At 38.8% G+C, this 26,332-nt stretch overlaps 2 protein-coding genes across 2 annotated transcripts in view; both read right to left on the bottom strand.

The window, feature by feature from the left end:
* LOC105221334 (lachesin) overlaps positions 1-22,799 on the bottom strand; it is a 27,348-nt gene extending 4,549 nt beyond the window's left edge. Inside the window, exon 1 of the mRNA XM_011198206.3 lies at positions 22,214-22,799. Within this exon, the coding sequence (XP_011196508.1) occupies positions 22,214-22,799 (586 nt within the window). The remainder of the gene's footprint in view (positions 1-22,213) is intronic.
* Positions 22,454-26,332, bottom strand: Mfsd11_0 (UNC93-like protein MFSD11). The gene is made up of 6 exons (XM_029046366.2): positions 26,101-26,332; positions 25,874-26,043; positions 25,358-25,806; positions 24,845-25,278; positions 24,616-24,783; positions 22,454-24,535 (listed from the first exon to the last, which is right to left on the bottom strand). Exons 1-5 carry the CDS (start codon positions 26,185-26,187, stop codon positions 24,625-24,627), a joined length of 1,299 nt encoding a protein of 432 aa, XP_028902199.1. The 5' UTR covers positions 26,188-26,332; the 3' UTR covers positions 22,454-24,535; positions 24,616-24,624.

The following is a 26,332-nucleotide window of genomic DNA, read 5'->3' as shown; positions in this document are numbered from 1 at the left end:
GCTGCGACATTACAGTGGTTTTGCTCATGTCAAAAACCGAATAAATATGATGAAGTTAGAAGGTGTGCAGCAATGAGCTTAAACTCGAAGATCTCGCGAAGAAGTATCCAATGCGCAGTTTTCTTTCTTTTGTTCACACACAGGCTGACGCTGATGTTACAAGGGTTTCATGGTAGTGAAGCTGCCGATATCTTTCTCCATGTTGTTATTGCTATTGATGAAGCGTTGCGCTGCGAAGCCATCGGCATCATTGGAGCGCGCAATTGCAATTGAAGCTGAGCAATTGCAAAATATGCAGGCCACCCACACGCCCCCGTAATGGCCACAGCCGCAGCAGCAATCGATGGAGCGTGCAAAGTGCATTCATACATACAGATGCGAGTATTTGTGGCGGCAGCATGCAATGTGCATGTTCGCCGAAATGCTGCCACATTCGCTTTACTGCGAGCTGCAACCAACAGCTGCATAATAGACGCCGAATAGGCAGTTTGCCCAGCAGCTCGCATTTAGCATTTTGCATTTCGAACAACAAAACGAAATTGAAATCGGTTTTGGAATTTGAAATTTCATGCGCCAAATTACTGGGCAACATGAGTGCTCACAACATACTCGCTCACACACGTTGGCTCACATCCGAGCCGAAGCCTGTAGAATGCAATTGAAGCGCACTGGCTGTGCGTTTGTGGCGTTCATTAAACGTTCATTGTTGCTGGTGGTGATGCTCTATGCTCTGCTCGCATTATAGATTCTGTTATTGTTGATGCCATTGGCAGTAGAGCGGCAGCTTGCATTTGAAATTTGATTTTCCAGCAATGCAACCTCGCTTCCCCCGCATGTGCATTTGAATTACTGTTGCGCACATATTTCATTTTAATTTGAACATTTTTAATTTGGGAAAATATTCAAGAATGAAAATAGCGACGGCAGCACGCTTCGCCCACCCAAATGTGGAATGCACCAGCTTGTTGATGCGACATGAAAGGCGCGGCCGCCGCAGCTGTGCGTGGCGCACAGAAGTACTAAATTAAGTATTGACACATAAATCTCCCTCGGCGAGGTAAATGAGCAACGCGATTGAAGGGGAGGGGCTTGGCGCTCGTCCGCGATTTTGCGCCACATTTGGCAGTTGCATTGTGCATGCGGGCGCATTGGACACAAACAATGTGTGATTCCGCTCGAGCGCACAATGGCCTATTTGGTGATGCGGGGAAATTCATATTTTTCTCAATTTCATATGTATGATGTTATTACAGTTCACATTGTTATTAATAGCACTCTTGTTTTTATTGTTATGGCTACTGTTTACCAAAGAGGCTACTGTAATCGAAGAGACGCATTTTTTAATTGCCACATAAAAAACATTGTGATGAAATCAACTAATTATACTCTCAGTTGGAACTAGTATGGATCGCAAACTAAATAGGTCAGCAGACAGACGCCGCCGAAACTAAGCTAGTTTTCTGTACCAAATTTCCAAAACATTAGTATAAATCAGATGTTCTTCTAGTTCCTAATCTTCTCCTTCAAGTCAGGAAATTCAAGTTTTAGCTGATAGTTTTTTGACTAGTTCGACGTTTCGCTACAGTTGTGTGCTGGGTTGCATTTACATGGCTCATGCCATCATTTGTAATTTAATATTCCAAACATGTGCATCTCTGCCATTGCAGTCCCTTTGGTCCCTTTGATGCCTTCGAATTTGCCACACAATAAATAAAAACACAAACCATAATGCTTTTAATTAATTAATCGCCTATCTACCGCACGCATGACATTAAACACATGTGAATGTGCGGATACTTAGGTAAGTGCATTGGGAATACTGACACACATACGCACATTAATAATGTGAGACATAAGTCAAAGCATTTGTCTTCACAAATTAATTTAGGATTTATTACACAGGCAAAGGTGTTTCGAAGTTTCTGACAATTTTCAAAATTAATATGCACTTGTACACACATATTTATATGTACATATTGTACTCAAGAAGGCATGCTTATGATGCCTTTTTAGTAATTTACCTCGGTTGCATTGGTTTACTTATTCAGCATTGTGATAGTAAATTGACATGGGAACAGTCATTTCGTTTGAATTATGGTAAATTATGTACGAAATGTATATATTTCCAATCAAAGGATTGAAATTCATTAAATTCGGTTTATGGAAGCACAAAGGAGGTCATGGGACTCTAACAAATCCAATCGGTGTTTTGGCTCTTTGAATAACATTTTGCACATGCGACTATATCGACCTAAAATAGTGTTAGTAGTTACAATGAACAGTTAGTTAAAACCCCTAATCTCTGGCACATGTTGCGATTTTATTAAAATTTATAAAAATTTGAGCGTATGACATACATACATACTACATAGATCCGTACTATTTATTATATTAATTTTAAAACATATTGTAGGAATTCTGTGAAAACACTTTGCGGCAGTGACACATAAACTCATTGCTGCTTAGAATGGCGTTGCGAATGCGTTGATTCCTAATTGCAAAGCCGTAGAAGTGTCTTCATAATTCAAGCTTACAACTTATTGTATGTTTGTCGGTTTGTATATACAATAAATGCGCACAAGTCTGACTTTTTGCTGGCACAGAGAGGCAACTCAAAGTGGTTAACGTAAAAAATATCGGTATGAGTAAGTAAAATAGAAAACATTCTGCCGTTATATAAAAGTCATAAACAAATGTAGAAGTAGCGGCACTTACGATGATGAATCACCATGTCTGATCGTAAAGAGTGAATAAAATGAGAGGTTGCGAAATGCAATTATACATGACTGTTCTTACTGTAAATATGTACATACTTATATGTATGTATACGAGTATGCTATCTTGTATATAGGTTACAAAAATGTACAGCAAACAGTGAGTAGTGTGAACTAATTTTTCTTTTGTGTTTCAGACAAATAAATTCGGAATTGCAGAGCAAAAAAAGAGAGTCAACAGAAAGTGCTGTTCACACCGAAATCTTGTCTTATATATGATCGCTTTGCATTTTGTACTTTGAATGCGTCGATCAAGTCGTCTTGTACACTTTACTCGGTATTCACTGTAATAAGAATGAGAATCAAGAAAGTAAGAAAATAAGTCAGGGTGAAAATAACCTGAGCGTTGGAGGCAAGGTTGGACTTGAAATAGCTTTGAGCGTTAAAATAATTAGTGTATGTTTGGGTCTATATACATGGGTGTAGTTACACATCATACCAAAGTTCTGATAGTTCAGATCATCAGAGGGCGATGATTAACATATTATTGCACAGTTAGAAAGAGAGAGATAGAAAAATAATTGAGCGTTCTTAAGAATTTGTATGCAAACTAAATGACACAATATCTGGCGCAAAGGTGGTGAGAATAACTGACGATTAAACCAGTTATGAAGTATTGAACAAATGTAAGAAAATATACAAAGCCACATAAGTTTTAAAGGAGGGCATACTTGCATCACTCTCTCTTATCGCAGAAAGAGAACTGAATTTTGAGGGACGACTGAAGCGTGACTTTGAATGCTATCAGCACAGGTGTCATGTATGAGAATATACTATATCTAAATGTAAATGTAAATGAGTATCAATTCACATACAAATACTAAAATGTTGTGTATTTATAAATATATTGAGAAATTGAATGTACGAGTATGTTACTTATGTATATTTCCTCAAAAACGAATAATATTTATGATAATATCATATTATGCATTACAAGTAGATTTAGCTTATTTTACTATTTCTATTGCAATAGAAACCACTGGTTCATTCATTTTGAACACATGGATAAAAAGAATTTATCAGTCTGGAACAACGGTCAATGCGCTAATAATTCTGTTTACGTACATACATATGTATGTGTAAAGCTTTCACAAATACTGGCAATATATATACACATAAGTATGTATGTATGCATGCATCATAAGATTAAAATGAATAAGAAAAGTTAAATAACAATTAATTAAGTATTCAGACATCGTAGACATCAGTCCCCAATGCCTTCACAGCTTTTACATTCAAACAAACATACATATGTACATACATATAGCCCTACCCTATAGCAACATGAAGCTAGTCGGAAAATTTCTTCTTTCCTTCAGAATTCTTGAATGAAATCGAACTAGTCAGAAAAAATATATGATCTCATCTTAAAGCGAACTAAAGTGAATTCTAACCGAAATCGCACAACATTTGTTGTTGATTTCATCACTGGGTCGATAGATCTATAATCAGCGCTTCGGTATTCTTCTATTTATAAAAGCTCCGGAAAAGCTACTCCTAAGCATGGTTGACACACTGTCTGATTCAAGTAAGGCACTCAAACGTGGTTCGGTACGAGAATTATGTTAGCCAACTATAAAAATTAGGTCGTGTTTGAATGGACATACCTAACAGTTGTTTGGGAATTAAAGCCCCATCAAGGCACGTAATTCATACATATGTCTCCAAATACTTAAACTTATGTGATTCAGTGTGCATATTCAACATAATTACGTGTAAGGGGCATGTACATACTTCTATATTTCTTTCACAGTAAACAAGAATATAAAAGTAGCAACAAATGTGGCTTTTGGGTTCAAATTTATTAAGAAGGTTAAATGGAATTTTTGATAAATGAGCCAATATCTATTATGATTTGTGTGTTTGTGTGGGTATCTATGAAAGCCATGAGGGAAATTAAAACCGACCATTCTAATTATGAGTTATGATAATAGGCAACACTCTGATAATAGCGTTGTAATGATGCATGGGAAATTTTTAAATCCGCCACGCAAAGTGTTTGAAAACTGCAACAACAACTATTGGATAATGCGAACAGCTTATATCTTCATCGAATAGTCATAAAAATAGATGTTCATACATATGTATGTATATAGGAGTATGCATGTACATATGTATGTTTCGGTGTGAGAAGCGGATCACCATTTGTAGGCTTACTGATGAAAATGATTTAGCAGAAATCCATTTGGTAAGACAAACAGTCGGACAATGAGTTCGTTCATAAAGAGAATTCGATGGAGCGTTGGCAATGCAGAGGGACGAACAAACAGGTGAAGCGAAGAGTTTGTGCAGCACAAGTGTTGCACCTCAACAAGATAACGCAGGTAAAACCGTTGGTAAGCACTTGGAGTTGGCTTGTGTGCATACATGAACTCACATACACACATGTGCGATCGCTGCTGCGATTCTTGTTCTTTTCGATTTGCTTTTTACTCGTCTTCTAACCTTTTTCCAAACCTTACTTCGTCGGCGGATGCAGACGCAGCATTTCTTGATGCATTGCTGTGTACATCAGAATGATTGTGCTCAAATGGGATTTTTTGTCTTACAATTTCATTCGCGAGGAAAGAAGGTAGACACTTATTGTCTACATATGTATATGTATGTATGTATGTTGTCGAAGTGAGAATGCGCTCGTAAGTAAAAATAACTTTGCAACCAACAAAAACAACAACCAATGCACATATTTTCGAGTGTGTTAATGTGTTTGTGATTGTGTACCTGGCAGCCTGTGAACCTGCCACATGCCACATCGGTGCGCTTGCTGTGCATCTTCGGATGCCACTCTATTTGACGCGTTGATGAGCATTCGCTTAATGATAAAAGGATAGGCAAAGGTTTCTACACCAGCCCGGCACGAATAAAAAAACAATTTTTATCAACGGCTCTTGCTGTGAGTATGAGTATGTAAAAAAGAATGTATGAAAATTTAAGGTGAGGCAAGAAAAGTCGCAGCAAGACTCTGTGCCAAGAAAATGCATTCGCCTCTAAATCAGCAGTTTCATCGCTGGATAAGTCCGCAGACTGAGGTGTGCCGGCCGTTGTGGCGGGAAATGTGGCAAGTTACCTACGAAAATGTTAAAAATAAAATATAAAAGCGTGGAGTTATTCGAAGAAAACACAATAGGGCCAAGCTGTTGCACCAAGCATTGCATCTCTGTACGGGTTCATATCGTACTTTTTCTGTAGCTCTTCGCTGTTGATTCTCGTTTGATGGGCACACGGCGGTTGAAATGCTTCACTGAATCTCAGTTTCAAGGCGTTGAAATGTGTTTGAATCTCTGTCTTGGTTTTGGTTTTTGTTTTTTTTTTTCGGTTTGGCTTTTAGGTGGTGTTAACGAATAATAAATGAGTTTACAATAACGCACTGCCTGCGGCCGCATTGCTGTCAATTTTTTTGTTTGCTGCTTTTTCTTTTGTTGTTGTTTGCTTTATAGTAATGCTAACAACAACATTCGTAGCACAGTAGCAAGTCGGCTTAATATTCTTTCGGCTTTAAGGTTACGCCAACATTTCGATAGTTACGCTACCTAGCCGGTCTATTCGCCCAACCCTATAGAGCATTGACACCAAAAAACAACATTCAGCGTTTTTTTTCGTATTGCTTTAAAGTGATAAATGAAGTTGCATTTTTTTTAGATTTAATTTTCAACATTTCCTGATACCTTGCTTGTTGGGTTGGTTAGTTTCATCGGTTCGCAGGTGTAGTTTTCATTTACTTGGTGACAGGACATTTCTCTACACAGCTTTCAGCGTGTTTCAGAATTATTAATCGTTTTTAGTCGGTGACATTTGGTAAACTGAGGAGATTATAGTTAGTGGTGCTTTAGTGACACAATGTTTGTTATTATTTTCTTAAAGAAAGGAATGATAAAAGGTGTAAAATTATTTAAACGACAAAGTTTAAAGCACAATAATTTTGATAAAAAAAATGTATTAAATTGAACAAGTAAGGAAGGGCTAAGTTGGGTTGTGACCGAACATTTTATACTCTCGCAATTTATTTATTAAATTTTATTAATATTATATAATACAGAATTTGACCCACATATTCGTCATATATATGGTATAAAGTCCATTGAAAGTTGGAAACCCAAATATTAGGTTAGAAGCACCGAGGTCCTCATGTACGATATATAGGGCCCTTCTGGTATATAGGAAGTAGGCGTGGTTGTGAACCGATTTGGCCTATTTTCACAAAAAATCATTGGGATGCAAGGAAAATATTACATACCAAATTTCATTGATATTGGCCGAGTAGTTTCGGAGATATGGTTTTTGACCCATAAGTGGGCGGAGCCACACCCACTTAAAATTTTGTATACCAATTTGGGTGGAGCCCTTCTGTACCTTCTTTATAATGAAATTTAAGGTTTCTGGTGTTTCCCTTACTGAACTAAAGCATTTTTAGTAGTTTGCAACATAACCTTTGTATGGGAGGAAGGCATGGCTATAATCCGATTTCCTCCATTTTTGGACTGTATAAGGTAGTACCTAAAATAAACGATTCCACATAAAAACGATTCTACGTACAAAAAACTTAGTAGGGCCGGGGCCACGCTCACTTCTCCAAAAAAATACGTCCAAATATATCCTCTCTAACAACTTTGTTGCGAGAGTATAAAAAAATGAAAATTTTTGCTATACCAGCAGCCATACGTCAAGGGAATGCTTAAAAAGCGCGTCATACAAAGTTTCCCCAAAAAGCTGACACCTATTTGTTGCTTAATCTCTACCACGCCATGAAAATGACCCCATCATCCATTTGAACAACTCTATCCATTGGACGATGGCTGTGCCTTACTGCAACCACCCTTGAACTAAGCTATCAGCTTTGACAGGGCCAATGTCAATGCCAATGTTAGTGTCGCTGTCATTCGATGGCAATATCATACGCCATAGTTGCGTTGTGCGATGTGTTGTTAGAGGAAGAGGTTGTTTTCGAATTTTATTAGGGTGCCATTTTGCGTTAAAATCAAGAAAGCGGAAAAATGCTGCATGCAAGCCTCCTTGACATGAACAACTAAAAACAACGGTCGTTACAACAACAAAACCCGTCGATTTCCACCAATCAAAACAGAGCGGAAGCAGCAACAACTTGCCGGTTCGCCGGCTTGCGTAAGCGGCAGGAAAGCGTAAAAGCGCGAGCGTGTGAGAGGAAGGGTTTGGGTTGTATGCAAGTGGGATGGTGGAGAAAAAATAACATCTCGTATGTGGCAGCTGAACTTAAAATTTGATGTTTCCGTGCTTGTTTCCTGCTTGCCTGGCGGCCATGTTTAGCTTTCTTTTCAATTTCCTGCAATTTTACACGCGTCTTTACCTTTGCAAATCAAGTCAGACGCGCGTAGAGTTTCCATAGCAAGGAAAAGAGTACCTTTGCAATCAAATGATAACCAGGAGATGTATGGAAAATAAAAGAAATATTCACAAAACAAAAAATACATAAAGATCCGGTGATGGACATCGAAAAAGATACTCTAACAAAAAATTTAAAATTATTCTTGTGGCGTATGAAAATATTATAGAGACTTGGCATACCCCCATTGTCGAAACAATGATTGCTGTCAATTAATACTACTTTCACTATATAATTTTACTATATAACCGATGAAACAATTGCATCTAAATAGTAAATTGTAATACAGGGATATTTATGTACATCAAAACGCGATTTACTTTCTATCTTCGTCTTTTCACGGTGCGGAAAGTCACGAACCACTACAATTGTGCGGGTAACGGCTTTTAATGATGATTGCGTTGCATTGCATTTTATTCTGTTGCATGCTGCAAGCTGTTTCGAGCAGCCGTTGCATGGCGTGGGGTTTTCAACTGAGTGGGTTGAAGACGATGACTCATCATACTTGCAACACATGCATTCGCTTACATATGTACATATGCATATGTCTATATGTATTCACATGCACAAACACACATTATTTACATATGTAAGATAAGTACGAGAAGTACATAAATGCAGGCCGTGTTACTAGGCGAGCATGTTGGGGCCGACGTTAACTGCCGTCCCCCGTAGCATGTTATTCGCGTCATTTTGTTGTTATTACGCTGTCGCTTCGACGCTGGCGGGTGTTCCGTCTAATGATATACTGCTGTTATGAACGGGCAACACCCCCAAGACAGCCAAGCCCCCATAACCAGAACCCGTTTGTCTTAGGCTCCAAGCGTTACCGTGAGTGGAAGTACGCAATTCAAGTACTCATATACCTGTGGGCTGTGACATGCCTGTCGTGGCTGCCTGGCGCTTCGTCATGCCGAAGGAAGTGTGTGCGACATAATTTTTTCTTACCTCTTCCACATTTGCAAATCCAATTAAAAATTCTCGCAATTCCGCTTTTGGTCTGGGCGATGCTTATGAGTGATGGTTTGGCTCTCGGCAGTTAGTGGTTGCCGGTTGCACTTAACGTGATTTTCGACCTGAAAGAATTTTCACTTTTTAGCCTTGTATCCCTTAGTGCCGCCGACTTTTATTCACTTGGCATTACTTTGCACACGTTTCTCTTTTAGCTATAAAGATGGCAATGCGGTCGGCTCGTGTACGCGCACGGCCACTCTTCATACCTTCGCATATATTAATTGATTTTTTTTCACTTTTGCTTCTTATGCCTCGCTTCACAGTCACATCGTATAAGCACCGCCAGTGTATGACGATACATTTAGAATTTTCGAAATACAGTGATATTACATATATGTAGATGGTAATGCGTGCGGCTGTATGAACCTTGGACTTATTTGGCATTTGCATTTTGTTTAAGTGCAACAGCATTTGTTGTTGTTGGAAATCGCATACTTATGCACATTTTTATATTCACCATAACCGCCGCCATCGCCATCGCCATCGTCACCACCGTCTAGCGTCATTATGATTGTTATTCTTATTGTCGCTGTTCTTGCTGCTGCAGCCGCATATCGAGCATATAACAAGCACTTGAGACATGTGAATGCACCCACTTTGATTTTTGTGTGTTTCCAAGTGACGGCGCGCTGATGGTAATGGCAACGACGGTGTGGCTTGCATTCACCGAGCGCTGCACTCTGCAGCCACCCACTCGAAGCGATGTGTCGCGCCGCCACATAATGACGCATTGCTTTCAACAAATTTCTATGCACTCTCCTTGGCTTTGGCAATGGCAATGGCACTGGCAGTGACACTCGCGCTCAATACCGATCCATATTCGTACATAATTGTACGCATCTACTCATGAACACCCACAGTCACAAGCGCAAATGTCGGCTTGGAAACGTTTTTCATATCTTAGTTAAGCGTTGCTTCCTTCTCTTTCAAAATTCCTTCGCTTAATGCTCGTCAATTGCTCTGAATGTCATTGTAAATTAATTAAACGATTTTACTCTTATTCGCGATCTCGATGAGCTCGATCTACTGCCATAATCAGCTATGTACTGTCATTATTTATTTGAGCTATTTTCTCCAAGTGGGTGAAATCATCCGCAAGAGTTAGTTAGTATGCGCGTTTGCCATACATACATATATCACATAGGTATGTATACAGTGAATGTGAATTGTCTAATCCAAAGTCATTTTAATTTAATTGAGTGAAAACAGCCAACCAATATAGAACTAACTGCGTACTTTACTAATGGAGATACATTAGACAATATCTAAACCTAAGTATGACTCGTCGAGTATATTCCCCAATAAATATGTATTTAAATATGCAAATAGATGTGTCCACGCAGCTGTACAAATATAATTATATAATAAGTAATCATGGGAAGTAACTTCTCTTGGTATTTTTATCTCACATCGGGTGCGAAATAAGTATTAAATTATATTCGAAACTCTGTAAGTTATGCATATATATATGCCATCATTCTAAGCGAAAAACCCCTAATTTACAGTGAAACATTGGTAATAGATCTGCGTTCTTATGAACTGTTATATGACTTGCTTTTGGCGCGGAGTACTCGTTACTTTTTTACTGTTGTTAGTTATTTCTTTGGCATAGTTACATAAGGCCACCTGGACGTTTATGGATTGAGCAATTTGCATATGTACACGAAATCAAGATAATAATTCACACGTCGAAAGCCGAATATTTATCTTCAATTCAATCGTGTTACCCCCGAAGCTATTTATTTGCTTAAAATTTAGGAACGTCGGTGATATATGGATAGCTACGTATGTACACATGCAGTCGGCGCTCGAAGTTAGCTAACGGCCAATTGCAACAGCAATTAGGCTTAGTGAAGCGGCAAACTGTCCGACCGAGTATCGTAATAAAGATTAAATAACATCCTAAATAAATATTTGCGAAGGCCCTAGCGCAAACATGGAAATGAATTATGCTCGTAAACTGTGAGAGGGAAAAGAAAGAACGGTTTTGGGCGAGAGGTGCGCCCCGCGTAAAACAAATTGTAGTGAAACTATAAAATTTATGCGTTTAGGTAAGGTAAGGTTTGTGGACTTGTGTGAAAGTGGGAAAATGTGAGCAACGCACATGCATACATACTCGTATTTGTTGTAATCAAACAAACAGCGATATTGAAAATCACAGGAATTCGTGTAAAAAAAGAATGATGTCAAAGAGAAATGCATCTAAAGTGAAAAAAAAAAACAATTTGTGTATGAGCGGCGTTTGCATTTTTCAAAGAGCCCAATTATTTGTTTCCATGTAATTGCCGTGCACGATTCTGCCGAAACCTCCCCTACAAATGTAGCTTGTTTGCATTTAAATTCTTTTTAACAATAATTATAAAAAATTGTTACATAACGCACCACTTTCGGGTTATTTCGCACAGTTCGCAGGCAAACCGTTACTTTAATTTCGCCGTAAAAGTAATGTTTCATCCGTTTGGCTGGCTCTTTTGTTCCTTAGTTGTATGGCATCGCATATTCGTGAGTATCTGTGTAAAAACACTTCCGCCACCACGATGTACTAATGTATGGGCCGCTATTATATTTTCTGCGACCGTTTCTCAGCTCGGCCGTTCGAGCCATCTTCGTATTTGCACTAGTTAAACCCTAAAAGTACTCAGCGTCGAGCACCATTAAGGCAAGTTTTTGTTTATGCCCTAACTTGCCCTACTGTACCGTGGAAATATGCGCTTAGTCGCAAGTCGTACTAAAACTAGCAAAGTATTGAGCAAGTCGCCAAGTCGGCGTACGGATGCGCAGATTATAATTAGAGCCCAGTGCAGCGGTGGCGCAGCTCGAATGGGCTAGAACCCATGCACACACACACACACACAGCTACAAGGAAAAGCTTGATAAACCTGAAATACAACCAGTCAACTAGTTAACTACATGTCTTACATTAAGTACTGGTACATACATACACGTGTATAAGTAACGGGTGATTTTTTTGAGGTTAGGATTTTCATGCATTAGTATTTGACAGATCACGTGGGATTTCAGACATGGAAGAGAAAGATGCTCAGTATGCTTTGACATTTCATCATGAATAGACTTACTAACGAGCAACGCTTGCAAATCATTGAATTTTATTACCAAAATCAGTGTTCGGTTCGAAATGTGTTTATCGACAAATTTTGTTCAGCGATGAGGCTCATTTCTGGTTGAATGGCTACGTAAATAAGCAAAATTGCCGCATTTGGGGTGAAGAGCAACCAGAAGCCGTTCAAGAACTGCCCATGCATCCCGAAAAATGCACTGTTTGGTGTGGTTTGTACGCTGGTGGAATCATTGGACCGTATTTTTTCAAAGATGCTGTTGGACGCAACGTTACGGTGAATGGCGATCGCTATCGTTCGATGCTAACAAACTTTTTGTTGCCAAAAATGGAAGAACTGAACTTGGTTGACATGTGGTTTCAACAAGATGGCGCTACATGCCACACAGCTCGCGATTCTATGGCCATTTTGAGGGAAAACTTCGGAGAACAATTCATCTCAAGAAATGGACCCGTAAGTTGGCCACCAAGATCATGCGATTTAACGCCTTTAGACTATTTTTTGTGGGGCTACGTCAAGTCTAAAGTCTACAGAAATAAGCCAGCAACTATTCCAGCTTTGGAAGACAACATTTCCGAAGAAATTCGGGCTATTCCGGCCGAAATGCTCGAAAAAGTTGCCCAAAATTGGACTTTCCGAATGGACCACCTAAGACGCAGCCGCGGTCAACATTTAAATGAAATTATCTTCAAAAAGTAAATGTCATGAACCAATCTAACGTTTCAAATAAAGAACCGATGAGATTTTGCAAATTTTTTTTTTAAAAAAAGTTATCAAGCTCTTAAAAAATCACCCTATAGTATACACGTACTAGTACATGCCTTTGTAAGTAAAATCGTTTGTGCGAAGTCATGTTTTCATGTGACTACTTAACTGGCTAGACAACCCATCGTGCGGCCTAGTCCGGCATAGGTACTCTGGCCGCCAATGCCGTTCAACGTTGCTGATCCCTCAAACTTATGTGTGTTTTCTTTTTTTGTTGGACGCGTCTTAAGCGCTGCTTATGCTTTCTTTAACTCCTTCACAGTTAGCGTCTTATGCAGTATATCGCTGTTATAGATTTCTACTTACACAGTGTGTACTGAATATATTTATAGACGGCCTCGTAATATTTAACGCCAAACAAATATGTTCAGAGATAACTGTCAATCAGAACACTACAAATATCCTGCTTAATGTCTAGTCATATCGCTAAATACAAAATTCGATGATAATTACAAAATTTGGTGGTGCGATTGGCGATCTCCAATGGATCGTTAACCTCTAATTTCAATTATTTCAATTGAAATATGCATTTTTTGTATTGCAGTCATAATTGCCAGAATATTTCAAGATTGATTTCTAATAAAACGATGAATATCCTCTCTCAAACTAATGTACGGCGTCTAAAGAGGCGCTCCAACTGACTCGACGGTGTGCTTTACTGCTTCGTGTTTGTAACAACAACTTGTGTGTCAAGCTCGCGTGCTTAGTGAGTTCTGTTTATATACTTTTGAGCCCACGGAAAAGTTGAAAGTCCAGCGAGCGAGTTGATACTCCAAACACAACTCGTTTCTTCAGCAATTTTTGCTTCGACATTTTCTTTTATCGCCCGTTTCCACCGTTGAGTGCCTCTTCTTTTAGGCGTGTGCCATTGTTTGTAAGTGTGCAGTTAAAGCTCCTTTAGACTCTTCATTTTGTACACGTTGGTCTGGTTTGAGTTTGTGTTTACATTCATACTAACGTACATACTCCCATATGAACGCACATGCTATGTGAGGCCGTCTACGGTTTGTTGCCTTTGCCAAAGGTTTGCTTTTAAACGCTTCGCCGTCATATTGGCATCGCAACATGTCAACAAACAAGTTTCAGTTTTCTTTGGACGTACATTTGCTTCGTGCGATTCCTTGTGATTTTCATTTTTTTTCAAGAAATGCCGGTTTTCTGAACTTTTCTTCGCCAAATTGCCGCTCATACTGGCAGTATGTACAGCATACAGGCCAACACAAACAATCAAATGTCAAGACACAACAGCCGCGGCTTTTCATTTGCATTTCTCGGCTCAATTTTCGCCTCTGAAAACTGTTTGCTATTTATTAAAGCCCAAAATTGAAATTTATGTTTTGCTTTTCCGGTGCGGGCAGACCGATATTATTTGCGGAAGAAACGCAAAAGTCAAATATAAATACATACTTTTCTTGACGCGGCATCCGATTCAAATGTTAATTAAGATAGTATAGCCCTATTATAAATTACTTATATAAACAAAAAAACTACCGTTATTTTTCGGCGTCGTTTTATAGCATATTCAATGCCAATACAGGCAATTGATAATAAGCAATCAAGTATAACCTAATTTGCCGACACAGTGCATTAAAATAGCATATTTCCCAAAAAATAATGCGTTCTATTTTTAATTCTGGCTCAAGTGCCTAATTTCGTATGCATGGCTGAGCTTTCTAGCCTTTTGCTCAAAGTAGCAAATTGACATTTTTGACTGAGCTTATAAGTGCATACATATGGACAATTTACATTATATACATATATGTATATATGACTCAACACATACATATGTATGTATGTATTTGTGAATGCAGTGCACATTTTTAAGTGGCTGGCTACTTAACCCTTAGTGGGGTGTTGTTTTCGTTTCCAATTATTACAATGAATGATGTCATTTGGCTGTTCATGTATTACAATTTAATTCCCCTTGGCTCTAAGCACTCGAACAATTGAATTTTCGAAAACATCTTCAACACTAATTAAGTGATATGGAAATTCTAATGAAGCTACAACTTGCTGGCATAATATTTTACAGGCCTTGACAAAATCTCAAATGTGCTTTCATAACTGGCGGAAGCAATGAATATGCATTTGTTCGTTGTTTTTGGTTCGAAATAGTCATTCATTGCACTATGGAACGCTAGGCTTTAAGTGATATCCAAGTAAAGATCCAAGCAGAATACGATAAAATTATAGTGTAAAGATCGGCCACTATTTCGACAACTTCTATCGTTGCCAACAGTCAATTGAGGACATCTCTGCTGTAATGCCATAATAAGTGTAACTTCACTTTGATACAATTGCAAATGGAGATTTTCATGCAACAAACCGATTTCGAATCCGGTATTATGCATTACATACATTCACAGCAAAGAATTTAATTATTTTAGCGCCGCTTTAATGGGAATCACACGCAGCCATGAAAGGGGTCACACGCCGATTTCTCACTTGCGATAAATAGTGAAGCAAAGTTTCATTACAACCACCCTGGGGAAATCTATAAGAGCAGCGCATTCCAGCCATAAATACTTTTCCGCACTGTAGACAGATCCATAATGAGATTATCTGTGATCGAATGTATCGCCCGCTGTTTCAGCGAGTCATTCGTTTATAAAAAATTACAATCATTTGACATTGTAATGAAATCATACGAGCATATCTGCAAATGAGCAGAATAGCGATGGATGGGTATGTAATCAAAGCCATTGCACTTCAAATTTCAGGTCGTGATTTCGAAACTACTGACTGCATACAATTGAATTTCTTTATAACTCTCAACACTATACTCGTCTATATGTATGTATGTTGTTATTGTTGTAGTTCTTTGTTTGTCAGCAGCTAGAAGCCAAAACATGCAATTTACTCGCGATGTAAACAACAGGAGTATTAGCTAAGGATCAGGACGAGGAGCGTCGTGCAAACAAAAGCCCATCCCGGCGCTCGTTGACACCGACACTATGGGAGACCGAAAACACAAACGGGTGTCAGCAGTCGGAATCACCTCTGTTGCACACCGCGCTAGACGCCGCCATGTGCTGGAATATGTACGTATCTGGATTTCTATTACGCCGTCGAAAAAAAAAAACAAAAATAGAGAAAAAACTCATTCATCAGTTGGGAGGGGATATGGGTAGCAAACAAGCAACTATTTTCGTTGCGATTGTCCGTCCGCGTGTGTTTGAGTGTTGACGAGTGTTGTACCTTGTAATATGAAACCCTTGAGCATTGAGCGTGCGATTGAAATTGCAACTGCCCGAGGTATCGTTTGCAGCGCACAGACACTCGAACGCACAAATAAACAATCGCAGCGGCGGCGCGACACCTCACCACCCTATCACCCTATCGCCCTATCAACAGAAGTGTCAAAATAATTTTCTACTGTTTCGCATTCTTTTTTGTGCGCCTTCCACTTCCATGTGTGTGTTGTTGTTGTTGTTGTTACGTATATTTAGTGTCGATTGCCGTGCGATTTGTGATTTCGCTATTGTGATGTCACATGGGAATAAACGAATGGGCAAACTAATGTGCATGCATATGCATGAAGTACTTGAGTGTGAGTGTGTTGCATTGTGTGTGTGTCTACTGGGCGATACACCGATTTGCGTTTGTTAAACCCCTGTTTAATATCTTATAATGGACTTTTTTGCGCGTTCATAAATGGAAATGGGAATTTTAACGGTTCATATGGCACGTGAAACGCCAAAGTACCACCGTGCAAATTGTATGAAAACAAACTTTATAAAAGAAATGGTACAACAATAAAAACAACTAACAACAAAGCAGCAACAACAACGAGGAAATGGGCTGCAGTGGGTTTTCATGCGCCAGATGCATTCATAACTTCGTTTTTTGGCATTGCGGCGCGTTGCCCTCACCTTTTTACTGTCGTGTTTATTTGACTGCAGAATGCGCCAATTACCTTGATGACTTTACATTTTTCATAGCGCCGAACAAAAAAAAATAAAATAAAAATAAAAACAAAAACACACAAAAAGGTTGCATAATATGAGGTACGGCATGAAACATTCATAAAAAGTATAAAAATGACAAATAAATAAAAACGAAATGCTGTAAACATTTCAGCAATTCGTTTCCGCATAAATGCAGCTATAAATAAAAGCGAATCGATTTGCATGCAAACTACGAGAACTGCCTATTTGTTTTGCTCGCTCTGCCGTCCGTTATTACCAACTGCCTTTACTACTACCTTTTGGCAAATAAACATATGTGCGAACGCATTTATCGACAGAATTTCACTTATTTACACATACCGTTATTAAGTATGAAATGCAGTGTGAACTTCTGAAACTATTAATCGCTCAAGGGTCTGCACTGAAATATCGAGTAGCTCTACGAAGCGTCGATTTCGGCCTTACCAACGAGTATGTACATATGTATGTATATAAATATGAAAGCTTACATGAAGATCAGTGAACTCTTTCGTCTCCTCAAATAGTGTGGATAGGAATCCGTGAATGCTCCATGAAGCTTAAGGAAGCTAAAGCACTAAAGTTATATCACTCTCAGGTAAACCAGTAGAAAAGGAATTGTATTAAATTTGCAACTTATTTAATATGTGTATGTCTAGAGACATTTCCTAGTATCCATATTCATATGTACAGTTGTCTGTATTTCGGAAAGGCTATGATTCAAAAGTTGTATGCATTCTTTAATAATAATGCAGTTCTACGGAACAACAAAAAGCAGTTAGGCTCCATTGGTGACCTTTGACCGAGCTGCAAAGTCAAAAAGGCTCAGCGTCAGGGCATTCATCATACAATAATTCACCATTTCGTTTGTCCTCGACGCCCGAAAAAACTGGCGGATATAATGCATCTTTATATTGCATAAGGGCGTTCGCAATACTGTGGCTTTGTGCCTGCTAGTTTTTGTTTCCTACTCCGCGGCGGGCTTTCATTGTGGTGCGCGGCGGTAAGTTTCATTTTTTGTACCTAATAATTTATGCTTTGATTTCATTTTTGCATTTCAGCGCCTCAATTACGACTTTTTTACTTTTGTGCTTCCTGTATTGCCTTTTCTGCCACAAAACAAAAAAGCAGAAAAAAGAAACTCTCGAACCAAACCGGCTGTGACCGACCGACATCTTTGCTACAGATCCGTTGCGCCTTTTCGCCGTGTCGCTGTTGTGAGTCGCCGCGGCGTTGCCATGTAGGGATGTGTTGGGTTTTGTGTCCATTACCGGCATTGTTGTTGCTGGTTTGTTTGCATTTGTTTACATTAGTTACAAACCGTGTTTTTGTTCGCCACAGTTTCTTTCTTTTTGTTCTCGTTGTTATTATTATACATACATATGTAGCTGAAGGCTTTCATTTCCACATAAATATATGGACAACCACACACACGTTGCACGTTCATATGCATACATATTTATGTATGTATGTTTGCATGTTTGTACATTGCTATTTATGCTTTTGAGAGGCAGTTGTTGGTTTTGGCTGCACTCTGAAAATGCGAGCATAAATCGCATGTGGGCATATGTGTGAGTCGCATCACAGTGTGTGTGTGTGCGTTTGTATGGGTGAACGAATTTACCCGCCCAACCGCATAGCCATCATACCGCCCATTTTGCGCATGAGAACATTTCAAGTTGCGGAAGCAATTGCGCGTGCTGAAGTTTTCGAATATTCCTTGGCAGGCACGGCTCGCCAGAGCTGTCTCAGCCGAACTCAAATATCGCACAGTAACGCAGCACACTTGGCCACGCCGGCTCCACATTCGACCCGAGCCAACGGGCGCTGACAATCGCCACATCAACGTCAACGACGTCAACGTTTGTGTTGTGTTGTGGGTGACAAAGCGTGATGTAAGGCGCAAAGGGTTCCATCCACACACACACACATACAAGCACATGCTCGTATTGGCAATGCAGCCAACATTGACGCCAGCGCTCATACAGTAGCAACCCATTCACATACATACAATGGATTCAGCGCCGCCGCGTCGCTCCCGTTCTATCACACGGCCAAACACATGCATGTGAGTGTGGGAGTGTGTTTGTGCGTATTTGCGCCCATTTCAAAGGAGCTTTTGTCAAAGGACTTAAAAAGTGTGAAGCGGCTTTGCGCAACCAGTCGCCGTGTGAGATAAAGTTAAGCAAACTTCAATGGAATCAACAAAGGCAGTAACAGCAGCAACAACAACAGCAACAACAACAGCGGCATCAATAGCCGCGCACGTCCCAGCCGAGTTTGTTGGCCGCACTTTTAATGGATTTCTACTTCTTTTATTTCCATTTCAGCATGCGTGTATGCATACATACATATGTATATTCCCCTCACGTCACAATAAATTCTCACTTTTAATCCCTGTTTAAACACGCCTTAACGTTCAGTAAATTCAAAAAACGTGTCAAAGCCATTTAGTCGATGCTTCAAGTGACCTTTTCTCTTTTTTCAATTTATGTGCATATTAACTACTCAACTCTATTGTATATCGAAGAGTTGAAAATGTATTCATTCGCTTGCACAATCGCAGACTCATTGAAATCGTAAATAATACAGTTTCACCGCTCTCTTCAGTTCTACTCTATGCAAAATCTGTGAACTTGTAAATACACATACATACATAGTTAATGTATATATGTACACGTAAAAGTCATGCTAATGAAGGTTAATTCACGTCTACTGAGTTGAGTAATCACTGAAAATTTTATTTTTCCGAAGAATTTTTTAAACTGCGAGAAATAATAATAATACTCGCCATTATAACTTCTAAATGAGCTCATAATTTAGCAATAAAGGCAATTTGAGCAAATTATTCTTAGGTCTGCTGATAAGAGTCTTACGTGTGAGCGTTTGAATAATAATACTTTGCTGTCCTTAATTAATTGAATTGCGATCTTCTGTTCATATGAAGAGCTTTTCGCGTTCTTCTGTTTTCATTATCAGTTGTTGATTTCAATAAATAATTAAATAGCATTAATATTATCAACAGGCATCGTTAAGGTCGCCGAAATTTTAAAATATATTTATGGTAACTGCTTATCTATGAAATTAGAACCTTTCATTTGTATTAGTATTCAACGGACTTCACAAAAGCTTATTGTAGACCCTGACTTATACCCGGCCAAGGACTGTAAACTCAGTAGTACCACCCTATGTTCTGAATATTTTGTGATGGGTTTAAGCTTTAAAACAGAGCATCTAATTGGGTCTAAATTAGGCGTTTCGCTATAAGAACATCTTATCGATTTAAGCTGCGTTCGAAAGCGGTCTTCCTCAGTTCGGAAATTGAAGAGTACTACCTTTAGATAAAAGATTAATAAACAAATTCGTAAGAGATATCTAAGAGCTCAATCACAATATAGTTATAAAAAATAAGCTTTAATATACTCGCATTTCATTGAAATTGAAGGAAATCTAATGAATCTGAAAATACAGAAATTCTGACACTCATTCAAAAAATAAATGACCTTTTAAACCGGCTTTTGCATTTACACCAATAGAAACAAATGACAACCTGTCACCAAAAATTGCATTTTACACGAGAATCCTTAAAATACCTATTAATTTTAATGTCATTACTATAGTTGTGTGTGTGTGTGTGTGTGTAAATACAAGCATTACACAGCATTACAATGGCACTGCCAGGAAGGATCTTTGTTTGTGTAGCAATATAAAGTAAACGTTGCCTTTCTGACTGGCCGCCATTCACCTGCAGCAAACACCTGCTGCGGAAAATTGCAATTTCATATATTTAAAGTGCAATTAGTGTAGCGAAGTGCTTGCGAACTACACCAACACATGCCCATACACACACACACACACACACACAGTCAATGACACGGTTGCGTAGGTAGTTTCTAGCGAGAATGACCGGTGAGCATTTGTTGTTTGTTTACTTTGGGCAACGTGGAATTCCGAAATAGGTACTAAAGCATTTGTATTCATAAAGCATGAAAAATGGCATATCTAATCCCTGTAGGGTCATTAAAAATTTTCATTTTAAATGGAAACAAAAACTTTTTGTGCCGCACAATGCAACAATTTTACACTTGTTTTGCCGTCGATTTTGGTGGTAAGTACTAAATTTAGACACTTTATAGGACACTTGGCAGCAAACAAACGTCAACGAAGCGTTCACCTGAAACTACTAACACACATATACATACATACATATATACGAGTATAGGACAAACAAGTGATGAACAGGGTTCGTGTAAGGGAGAGCAGTGCCGTGCCGCGAGCGATCCGTGAGAAAACCTGTTTGCGCACCTACAACTGAGAAAAGTGGCTCTCAGAATCGGCGATTGGTAGTTGCAAGCTAACGTTAGCGTTAGAGCTTGCTAAGTAACAGACTACTTTCGGCTGAGAGTGGTTGATGTGAGTGTGTGTGTGTGTGTGCGGGTGCGCACAAGTAGTTGATGTGTGTACATTTAAGAATGTATTAAATAGGTAATTTTGTGTGCAGCGCGAATTAAATAGACACTTACGAGTATTTATGTATGTATGTATCGGAATATTTCGCTTTATTTGGGCTTGGTTAAATAAAGGTTAGATTAGAAGCTAAGTCGCAATTAACTTTCACTGCGATAAGGCAGTACACCACTCCCTCAACGAGCTGGAAAAGCTTCTTAAGTTCGCTAAACTCTATACTATCTTATAGCCTTTGTATGTCTGTGTAAATGTTTTTTAACTACCACTGTAATGGCCGCAGACATGCGAGTTCGGCACCAAAGTAGGACAGTGCCTCTGTGCCACCTAAGCAGGACAATAGAAAAATTCATGTTTTCGCGAAACAAAAATAATAAAGTCAGAATAAATGTATGCTTTCGCTTATGTTTATGTTTATGTCAACACATACATATGCACATAATTGGCGTAATTACTGTTACGCCATTTACACATACAATGGATATGTAGAATGAGACGCCCTGAAGTTTAATTAACACGGTCTCTCTGACCCCCATTTGTCTTCTCATCTAAACTTATTTAAATTAATCAAAAGTGAGTCACCAGCGAATGTTCTTATTGTGGACGAGTATGTATGATATTTGAATATATGGGACCAGTCAATAAACTTTAGTATTTTTATAAAATAACTTTTTATCTGGGTCATTCTTCATAAAAAGACATTAGGACGAATACTTGTTATTGGAAAGTCGATTTTTTAGTACAGTTGCTGTTAGAGGAAAACATACGAACGGTATGTATGCATGTACGTCACTATCCTTAATAATAATTATAATAGTCTTATAGAAGCGAGCTTACCTGTTGGTAGAATGGCATTGTTCTCGCGACGCCAAGTAATTGTAGGCGTTGGATACCCGCTGGCATAGCATTCCATCTGCACTTCACTGCCTTCGCTCGCCACAATCGATTGTGTGGAATTATCGGAGATGACGGGTGGACGCCGTACGGAGAGCTTCACATTGGCGCTGACTTTGTGTACAACGGAAATTACCACTTGACAGGTGTATGTGCCTGCATCGGTCTCCTGGATGTCCTTGATTTGCAGTTTATATGTCGATGAATTCGGATCATAACGAAGTGAGAATCGTGAATCTTTGATCACCAACGTTGAGCCGGTCGAGAGGAAGACGGGGTCGACATCAGTCTTTGACCACAGTACTTGATAGTCGCTCGCGTACTGTACCGAACAATCGAATTCGACCGTGCCGCCAATATCCTTAATTTGTTCTTGTGTAACGTATGAGATCGTCGGAGTACGTTGCGCTTGCGCACTGCCCGCCAACAGCGCCACTAAGCAAACCACAATGGCCAAAAACGAGGTGCGCGTTGAGGACATGGTTTTGGCCATGAATTTCGCTGTCGATCGTTGACTGTTTTGTAACATCAAGTTCAATACAATGAAATGCTTGTAAATATAACTTGCGCTATGCTGATTTTCACGGAATATATTAATTAGACTTTTTCTGCGAACAAATTACGCACCACACCCTAAAATGACTTATCGAGTGAGTTTATTATTTGAATAAATAACTTTCGTTGGCTAGCTCCCTGGCTTTTTTGCTGCTTCTATGTACTCTTCGTAGTTTTTTAACTGTTGCCTCTGCTTTGCTTAGGTGAATTTCAGAGTCTGGCTTTGGCGATCACTTTGCATCCAATCGAGTTATACACGAAGAACGAACACACCTAAAGCGCACAAATGAATAATACTCAGTTCAAGTGCCGTGCGCTATTGTCTCTCTTTATTTTCTGTATTCTATTCTCTCTACTTCACATTCGGATGCTGATGTTTTTCACCTTAGCTTTAAGCCACAGTTTTATTCGTGCACAATAAAAATAAGTACAACAACAACACTATAGAAATATACTCGTATTTTCCTTAGCCTCTTGTTTATTGCACACTTTGCTTTAAATGTTTATATGTGGACAAATGAATGTAGGTGGCTATTTAATTGCCTTTCTTGCTATACTCGTATAACTAATATAGTCGTGAAGCACACACTCACTCGTTGATATGTGTACGTATACGCGAAGTGCGTTCAAGCCCAGTTTAAAACGCTGAAAATAACGCACTGTTGAAAACACCGTTCACCACACGCAAACTACGTCCACAAGCTTTGACTGTTGCACAGCGAATGAGCGGCACAAACGAGCCACAACAAAATCGTAGATACAAATTTGGCGCTCGTTCGCTGGCTGAGGTGGTGTGTGCTCGGTCTTTTGTTCGTTAACTTTTCAAAAATTACACCAATAAAGATGGCGCGGAGCGCAAGAGTTTACACTTGCATGGTTGGTGAGTTTCCCGCGCGCTGCTGAGTGCAGGTTCATGTGTGTTGGTGTTGGTAGGTAGGCGATAAAGGTAATCGCGACTTGCTGCCAACAAATTGTACATTTAAGCCGCAAACGGCAGCTCGCCATTATTAAGGTGGCCATCATAAAAAATGCTGAGTGAATATGTACGCTGTAATACCGTGAGCCAACACAGAGTTGTAGCTGAATTTTGTTATACAATGGCTTGGACTTAATATACATAGGTGTTTATTAAGCGGTTCTGCCTTAATGTAACAGCGCATAATTCCCTCACTTTATGAAGGGAATGGAAACAAAAACAAATATAAATCTAATCTCAAATCCAATTTCAATAGAAATGGACAATACAAATAGCCGTTCTGAAAACGTAAAAAATGTTGAAGTTGAAGTAATACCTCTTACAAGTGTTCCGGTGAGTTTCTCATAATAATTGACTCTTGTATCAGTTTTTAATGATTAGTATTTATTCAAACTCAGAAAAATTAATTTGAAAAGTGAACTTTTTATTAAAAGTCCACTAACTTAGTAAGTTAAAATAAAGTTCATTAATAAAGTAGTTTTCAATCCATAGATCGTACTAATGCATTAAGTTTTTCCAATTTTACTTATTTGTCACAAGGGATTGATTATTATTTGCCTTCCCCTTTGTATTTGTGTTCCGGTACGATTTGTTTCGATTTCCTCTTCCCTCTTGGCGTTAAATCACTTCCGTTGCCATAAATAGACAGCCATATCAGAATATCTACTGACTTTTTTTTGGTATTCGAGTCCCACAGAGGCGGATCGAAATATATGCAGACACATTTGTATATTCTATATGTCAATGTTTTTATTATAAAAGGACAAATATATTTAATATATTGTTTTTAATTATGAAACATTATTTATTTTACATATTGTAATTAGTTTTGTGGTTGATCAGCTTGTTGCTTAGCCTTGACTGATCGTTCAACAACCGCGAAACAGACAACTGCCGCTATCAGAAGCACAATTAGTACCCCCATTTGGATGTATAAACTGGCATATTTCGAATATAGGTAAGCCAGCGCACAACCAAGACACTATATTTAGGGATAAGTCATTTGAATTTATTCGCACCGAGGTCAGACCACCTATATTTACCTGAAAGAATTTATAAATCCCGAATCCGGCAGTCGATTCGGACACAAATGCACCAGCCAACATGCTATAAATATGAACGGTGTAAAACGCTGCTCCCAAACCATAGAAAAAGCTACACAATATTGCCAAATAATAATTGGGGGGGTCAATGACGGAGGTAGCTTGGTTTTCCCCAAATGACGATTCATTGGGGATGTTGAGATAGATGATAATGAATGTAACTAAATGGAATACTCCTGCTAAATACATAAATACATCACGACCCCATCGTATGGTCATATCACCCAGAATAGCAAAGAACAGTGATCCCAAAAATCCTCCACAACCCTTCAATATGTAGCCGGTAAAGGACAATTCATCCGGTTGCATTTCGAGACTTTGTGTGAACGCCATGGCAGGGCCATAAACTCCGTTGTAGAACGCTTGTACCAAACCTGATGGAAACACAATGCATTATTGAAATCAAAAGTTGAGAGTTATGAAAATCGAAGACAGTATCGCTTCTTTACGTACCGGTGTACACGAAGAGTACTACCAACAGTATCATATTTCTTTCGAGAAGCAGCATAATATTATCCCGAATGGTAAGGAATACAGCAGAGCAACTGTTGTGTTCCTCCTTATCTATCGCTTGGTTGCTTTCCGGCAAGCGCAAGAAGAACAACATTACCAGTCCAATTAGGCAAATAAATGTTAATACTGACATAATTATGTAACGGTCTACATCTTCAATCATATCAATATTGGCATACTTGAAGTAAAACAAGATAGCTGATATCATATAGCTTGCTTGTTGGAACGAAAGAAATATTCCCGAATTCCTCGTAACGGTGCTATTATCACTATTTCTTGCGATATAATTACCCTGTGTGATATATATAATTGCCGAACCAACACCTAGTGTTATATTCAATGAATATAGCAGCCATTCGAAGGGATGGTAGAAATGTACGATAAATAGTCTAGAATATAAGAGGAGATATTAATAAATAAATTGAAGTGTGTATTTTGTATGGTCTGATGCCTTACAAATAGGTTATGGTTCCAATTACCAGTGACCATCGTGGACCAACCACGGCAACGAGTGGTGGTACAAACCAACAAGTACCCGCGAAAACGAAGTAATATATTCCCAGGCTGGTGAAAGCACTATTTTCGAAACTATGTTGCTTCTGATGCTCTGTGCGTAGAATTTTTTTCTGAAATTTCGAAATATTTAATTACTTTAACGATACTCGGTAATACAATAGAGCTACCTGAAGACTAGCTGTTGTTTGAAATGCGAAGAAAATCGTTAAAAACGCCAAGCTCATAAACAAAATATTTATTAATTTTGAATCCATCTTGATTGTATACGATTAGAAAGTTCCAAAGATATGTATGTAAACAAAAGGCAAAATTCCTATAAACAACTCAAACCAACGCAAATAATTTTTATGAATACGACATTCAAATCAATTGTTCCTGTGATATGTGGTTCACCGGCAT

The sequence above is a fragment of the Zeugodacus cucurbitae genome, chromosome 6, assembly GCF_028554725.1.
Source record: "Zeugodacus cucurbitae isolate PBARC_wt_2022May chromosome 6, idZeuCucr1.2, whole genome shotgun sequence".
Taxonomy (NCBI): Eukaryota; Metazoa; Arthropoda; class Insecta; order Diptera; family Tephritidae; genus Zeugodacus; species Zeugodacus cucurbitae.
This window is presented reverse-complemented; position numbering and strand designations above follow the sequence as displayed.